The sequence below is a fragment of the Limulus polyphemus genome, unplaced genomic scaffold (assembly GCF_000517525.1).
Source record: "Limulus polyphemus unplaced genomic scaffold, Limulus_polyphemus-2.1.2 Scaffold369, whole genome shotgun sequence".
NCBI lineage: Eukaryota > Metazoa > Arthropoda > Merostomata > Xiphosura > Limulidae > Limulus > Limulus polyphemus.
This window is the reverse complement of record NW_013665979.1, coordinates 268,631-276,000: the sequence shown is the minus strand read 5'-3', so window position 1 is coordinate 276,000 and position 7,370 is coordinate 268,631. Positions and strand designations below refer to the sequence as shown.

Here is a 7,370-nt window from a genome sequence, read left to right as displayed (position 1 = left end):
TAGTGTAAGACTAAAGGGAAGGCAGCTAGTCATCACCACCCACTCTTGGGCTACTCTTTTACCAACGAATAGTGGGATTATAATGATAGTCACATTATAACGCCCCCACGGCTGAAAGGGCGAGCATGTTTGGGGTGACGGGGATTCGAACCCGCGACCCTCAGATTACGAGTCGAGCGGGCCAATTTGTGGAGTAAACTTTAAAATAATACACATTCAAAAATTGAGACCCGAGCATGGCCTATTAGTAAGCTTAATTTGCAAGGATCACTGGGTCTCGGGTTAGATATATCGTGCTGACACCTAAATTCTTTCAGTTATGGGTGCGTTATAAAAGTGACAGCCAATCCCACTAATTGGCTAAAAGTAGCCTCTTCAGGTGGAGGGTGCTGTCTACTGGTTGCCTTTTCCTGTTCTATAAACACTGAAATGTTAGATAAATTCGCCGTACATTGAGCTAAACAATGGTTACGATTAACCAGTCAGTAATAGTAATGGTGAATTCTATCAAAGAACAAGTTAAAAACTGACGATTCATATACTTACCCAGATTTCTGACCAAGGAAGTATTGATAAAACTATGGACAGCTGATCTGGCAACCTCTGTCAGGTACAAGACCAGTTAAAGTACGTCAAGTCACATTTAAGTTTAAAGCTTTAAATTTCATTTCATACTGACCTATGCATTTTAATTAAGTAGATTTATGAAAGTACCTATCGTCGAACTCCATGTGAAATTTGATTTGGTACCTAATGCAGCGTGATTGAGAAAATATTTCAGATGGGAAATTTTTCTGATAACAACATCGAAGCTTAACTGTAAATTTTGCTTACCTTTTATGTAAGTGGGAGTTATAGGCTTAGCCTATAGCATGATGGAAGAGACCGAGAAAATAACATTTCGAACAAAACTGAAGTACAATAAAGACTTGTAAGTCTGTTTACTCAACAAATATTTAACTATTTTTTAACATGTTGCTGAGGAATAATTACCCGGTTTACAAACATTTTATCATTCTCTGAATAAGAAAACTATACTGTACTTAATAGACATATAAAGAAAATCAAGAGAGCTATTCAAGAACTAATAATTTCAGTTTCGAAATACTGAATCTAATTTTGGAAATTCAAACAGCTCGAGTTGTTTACCAAGATACTTCTTTCGTATCTGTCCTGAATCTGTTGTGTGGAAGAATGTTATTTGATTATAATGCGATGTCGGCTCAGGCCAAGTTTGTAAAAACTGTATTATTTTGAAAATAAATGTGTTTCTATGCTTGTTGTGATTTGACTTTTAATTTACACTTTTATTCCATACTGTTCCAAAATATGAACGATATGAATATAAATTAGGTTTGACTGAGTTAAGAGAGTTGAGTATATTATATATACACTCAGATCATGTACATTTGTTCAGATTGGAAGATCTAGAATTTCCGAGACGGGGATATTCCTTCTACTTAATAGCATTGGAAATCAAAGGCGTTGGATCAACTTGGGAAAAATGACCACCCAGAAAGAGACTTAAAACAAGTAATAACTCAGCCCTTGTAAGCAAAGTTCGGTGTCTTCTAACAGGTGAGAGTTCACAAAGATAAATGTTAGTAAGCCGTTCTGGTGTCGCAAGTAGCACTACGCAATATAATCAAGAAGGATCTTCTTCTGGAAAAACGACACTTGTCACTATAAAGAAGCGGCTTCTACAACATATCCGTTTAACTGCCACATACCTCAAGCTAGCTGGAGAATGAAACAGGTATTCATTCTATTTTGTAGTAAGACATACCGATGAAGCACCTATAACTTTCTTTGCGATCGAACTGTGGAAAGGAATGATGGGAAATTGTCGTCCTTGCACACTAGCTAGATTATGAACACTATACAGGGAGTAGTGGTGTTCTTTTGACATGACAACCTTACAATGGAAACTACGCTGAAGGGCTATTGCCAATATACACGGACGACGGATAGAGTATTATTGGATGTGGTGATATGGACTGTAACGACGTGGTGAAACTCCAAATCGTTTCAATATAACGTATTCATCCTATATTGGATAAGAAACATGCATTAAATGTCATTCGTACCAAAAACTTATTATTGTAGTTTTTTGTTTGTTTTTTCAATATGACCAAAATACGCACACATTGTATTGGAAACACCACACGTGGTTATTGAATTACTGTGTATATTATCTACCACACGCGTCACAACATGTCCCCGTTTTGAATGACGCCCACAATTATAATTCAGAAGCTATTATATACATAATGTCGCTATAGGTAAAGCGAAGCATGAAAATAAACATTTCCAACAATGTCATTTTCTGCATGACTTTTGATGCGTCAATATTGTACAAAGATGTGACAAATATCAACATGTTCACAAGCTATTTAAATAATTCTCTCTATGATCACACCTCTCAGTATGCAACCCTAACGAACTTGATGTTCAGAAGTTCGCAGATTTGTATACACCGTAAAAGCGCTGTTGTCAGCTACATAACTTATACACTATTGCTATATTTAAGATATTCCATTTGTATTAGGTAAATACACAGTATTTTGAATATAAAATGATGTCTCATAAAATATCAGTTGTTATTTTAAAGTCACATCAAACCTGATTAAGTAAAATCAAAAGAAAAAACATTTTTTCAGACTAACATATTTTAAGAAGTTTGGGGAAGATCACGAAACATCATGAAGCAAGAACACGATTTTACTCACTAATCATATGTTCCTTAACTGACAAAAACGTGGTTCAAAAAATGTGTGGTGATTTCTATGTTTTTTGTGCTATAACACTATTAGAACAATAATTACTTCTGCTTTATTGTTAACCAGTTTTGCCACACATTCTTTAAGATCTCAACTGGGAAACAACAAGGATTTTCTTTACGATTATGAATCATACGAGTTATGGGGATATCACAAATGGCAATTGTTTGGTAAATACACATGTATAGAAAAGAATTATTTACCAAAAATGTTCGTTACTTTCTTTTATAGAAACATACGTGTACAATGTGCACTTTTAAATCATTATTTCTTTTGTAAACCAAACACGTAATTTGGTTGAATCATTCTTACAATACAGAAACAAATAAACTCACACGAATATATTAACCTTTAACCCCTTATAAGAAGATAGTTATCTATGTACAAGGAATGTCGTAAGACTAATGGATAAAGAATAACTTTCTAACCTTCGAGATTTCTGGGAACCAACACATAAGACCAAAAAGCTGAAAATAAGAAACAGAGCTTCGGAAGTCTTTCCTGTGTGACTGGACCTCCTCATCTTTACAGTGTTCTGGTCACTGTTCTGAGTACAGCTTTTAGACGAAAGAAACTAAACCTATATTCATGCTAAAAGTATATTCAAAGAATTTACAAGTTTTTATGTTTCTATTTACTCTGACACGTGGGATCAGCAGCCGTCGCGAAAGAGATTCTTGGCGGCATACTATATGAGAGAGCGTGGTCACGCGCTTTTATATCGGCTTCGGTACAATCTCCGGCTGTAAGTTGGAGAAGTGAACATGTTGCGCGTGCGCACAACTGTTCTTTCCTTCTCTGTTTCACAACAAACAAGTGTAACACGTTTTACACTTACAGATACCATAAATACCAATTGTCCTAGAATTTTCTAATAAGTATCCGTTTCTCTGTGTGTCTACAACTGAACATAATTTGTAATTAAAATTCAATTTGGGTCATGAAAAATTGACTACATATTTCTAATGAAACGAATGAATGTCCCATTGCGTCATGTGCAATCTCTATTTACTCGCAACAAAGCAAATTTGCCTAACTATTTAAACATACTATTCCCAACGAAACGTTTGTAATTATGTTATTAAAGGTTTAGGGGATAATTCAGGAAAGTAAAAGCTATAAATTTCAATCTTTTAATTACCCATTCAACAAAACAGTCATACATGCAGAAGTCTACTCAATGTTTTAACGGGTCGTGTTGTTTGCTAACTCTTTACTGAAACCCTATTTCACCATAAAAATTCCTAAAGCATAAAGTTTGCAGTCGAAGACCCCTTGAGTTGTGTTCATAGATATCTCTAGTTCTTCCTATATTAAACTAGTAAGAGTACCTCTGTTTATGTATGTGTAAATTTTAATTTCACCCTCACACTGTTATTACAGTGACGACCGAAATGATTTAAATGAATTTATTATTTTGTTTTTATTTAATACTAGTGTTTAATAAGGAAGCTCTAATTATAAATAATATTTGTTGATTTTTTTTACTTACTTAGTTTCGTCATGTTATGAAGAACAGGGGTATTTTTCAGTTAGTCATTTCATTTTATTCATGTACATCATGTTTTAAAGACATTTCTTCTTTACTGAATACCCTCAATAGAGAAAGGTATCAAAGACACATTGATACCAGTTAGTCTATACTTTTAGCAAGATGCCACCGTCTATTAGTATTGTTTTTGCACTCTGGTAATAGAAATTATATGTTATAAGGCTTGCTATACCGGCCCTCCACATCGGAGCATCATCGGAATTTAGGTTTTGTGTAGACCTGGGAGGATCAGGTACATGTTTGACCTCTTCCTCTCTCCTTGACTGTTATTTTAATTTGGGCCTTGTAGTTATTTGCTTTATTTTTTGTTTACTTCCGCCCATTTACGGTAGCCTCGGGCTCTTCGTTTTAATTAAAGGATATACGTCAAGTAACAGAAATAATATATATATAATGAAAAGTCAGCATGTAATTCCAGTTAACAATTCCTTCAAAGGAAAACCTACCTTTCAACAATCAGTTTTCTTAATTACCTTCAATACATTTGGTAAAAGCATGGCTCGAATATTTATACCAATAAAAGTCATAATCTCAGGGTCTGAGCCTAAAAGAAATATGAATGAAATTTCTGGGCAAAGAACAATTTATAGTTTTATACTTAAAACTTTCTCTGAAGAATGTTTCTTTACAGATGTAAGTGTTGGTATTTGTTTTACTTTCTTTTGTCTGAAAATCTGAGGAGAAATGATTGAAAATAATAAAAAAAAACAGGTGGCAAAACTCGTGTTTCTAAAACATTTTGTGTAGATGGACTAGTCTAATAATTTGCCATTTTATGTAACTTAAGTTCTTTTATAAATGAAATTTAATTAGTAATAATAGGAATTACAACGACGATATGTTGTCAGTAACTGTGACTAAACAAACACTCAGTTCTCATGATGGTAATGTTTTATTTAGTAGAACAACGACCTAAAGGATTAAAAGGAATACGTTATTAGTCTATTTAATATATGAACGCCTACCATCTACTTGCAATGTTGTCATTAATTTGTGTAGCAGGGAAACACGTCTTGGTGTAGTACCTAAAGCTGTAGGTGTAGCGAGCTTAGTCATGTGACTGAGTGAAGTGAGATTAGACGAGCCGGAAAAATTAGGTTAGAAGATACTCTATTTCTTTCACGCTCTGGTGAAACAAACATTCGAAAATGATTATTTATTAAAAGGAATTGCAAGAATGGTTGTTCAAAACAATTAAGAAACAACATATAGTTTGAATTGGGGAAGGGAAGTGAATACCTTAAATCGATTATTTAGAGACCAAGAACAGTTATTGGTTAGGTTTATTCAAATAATGGGACCAGTCATAGATATTAAGCCTAAAAGGGCTGGCCGCACAAACCATTGTTTGTGAATTTGTATGTTAGGACTGTGATTGTAAAATGAAATATTTGGACAAATCACAAGAATTTTATCCATGATCCAATGTAGTTTACGAAATTAACTAAACTAAATACATTTACTATTGCTACCGGTCGAAACCATTGGGGACAAGTTCCCCTTTCCACCTTAACCTTTGTATTTAATGTTATTTATATTTTGGAGTATGTAAATGCAGCTTTCTTTGTAATGTTATTAAAATGTTGGAGTATGTAAAAGCAGCTTTCTTTGTAATGCTATTAAAATGTTGGAGTATGTAAAAGCAGCTTTCTTTGTAATGTTATTAAAATGTTGGAGTATGTAAAAGCAGCTTTCTTTGTAATGTTATTAAAATGTTGGAGTATGTAAAAGCAGCTTTCTTTGTAATGTTATTTAATGTCGTGGTATATAAAAACAGCTTTGTTTGTAATGTCGAACATTGTTAGTACTGTAAAATAAATATTATAATTGACAAATTAGAAGATGAGATGTTGAACATTTGAAATCTCATCCCATTAAAAAAGAATAGCTAAGTAAACTCTTACGGTGTTTTACAAGCCGACGAAGAATGGTTGTAATTATACTTGTCATAAGGCATTAGCATTAGGCCTATTACATTTTTAAACACTACAATGTTTATCTAATGCCTTGGAGATTTTCAAGAATTAGAATAGTGCATAACAATAGTATTTCAACTACATTATATTTGTCATATCCATTACCGACGACATGTTTCACTCAATCCGGAGCTCTTTAGGCTGGCTTGGATACAACAAACACAACAATAGTCAGAATATTAATTATGTAAGTCATTTGAAGCAACGGTAGTTGTTATGGAGTGTACACCTTTTACAAGCCGGCGAAGAGTGATTACAATTATACTTAAAAACACGCCCCCCAGTGGCACAGCGGTATGTCTGTGGACTTACAACACTAGAAACCGGGTTTCGATACCCGTGATGGGCAGAGCACAGATAGCCCTTGTGTAGCTTTGTACATAATTAAAAACAAACAAACAAACTTAAAATCATAAATAATATTCACGTTAAACTGGTTTAACGTTGAATATTATTTATGATTTTAACTTTATACACAAGTGCCAAAATACTATAATTACAATTATACTTGTCATTGAGCGAAACACGCCGTCGGCAACGGATACGACAAATACAATGTGGTTGAAATACTATTGTTATACAATCTTTTAATACTTGAAAATCCCTAAGGGACTAGACAAATAATGCAGTGCTTACAAATGTAATAGGCCTAATAGTAATGTCTCATGACAATTATAGAAAACTGTAAGTAAGTAGTTTTGAGTAATATACAGTATTACGTTCTAGACTCCGTTTAAATCAGTAAATAATGAAGTATGGGTGAATGTAAACTTTGTATAAATTTGAAAAAAAATGCATCATTATTAATGAATACTAACGAAAAATAATCACTCGGTAGAATTTTGTAATTGTGTCTGTAAAAAAAATTATATTGATTTACATGTGCATCTGTATTCATTAATAATGATGCATCTCTTCAAATTTATACAAAGTTTACGTTCACTCATACTTCATTATTAACTGATTTAAACCAATATTCCTTTAAACTAAACATAACTCTAAGTGTAAGGAGCCTGAAGCAGTTTTTACTCACCACAAGAAACCTACATTATTATAGGTATT

The 7,370-nt window shown here is 33.4% G+C and overlaps 1 protein-coding gene across 2 annotated transcripts in view; it reads right to left on the bottom strand.

The window, feature by feature from the left end:
* Positions 1-3,457, bottom strand: part of LOC106457749 (glycine receptor subunit alpha-2-like) — a 93,140-nt gene extending 89,683 nt beyond the window's left edge. Inside the window, exons 1-2 of one of the 2 annotated variants that reach the window (XM_022383772.1) lie at positions 3,209-3,328; positions 1,408-2,047 (exon numbers count right to left, since the gene is read on the bottom strand). In XM_022383772.1, the coding sequence (XP_022239480.1) occupies positions 1,408-1,409 (2 nt within the window). In that variant the 5' untranslated portion in view covers positions 1,410-2,047; positions 3,209-3,328. Of the gene's footprint in view, positions 1-1,407; positions 2,048-3,208 lie in introns of both variants that reach the window. The other variant, XM_022383770.1, reaches the window with a different exon arrangement.
* Between the last annotated feature and the right edge of the window lie 3,913 nt (positions 3,458-7,370).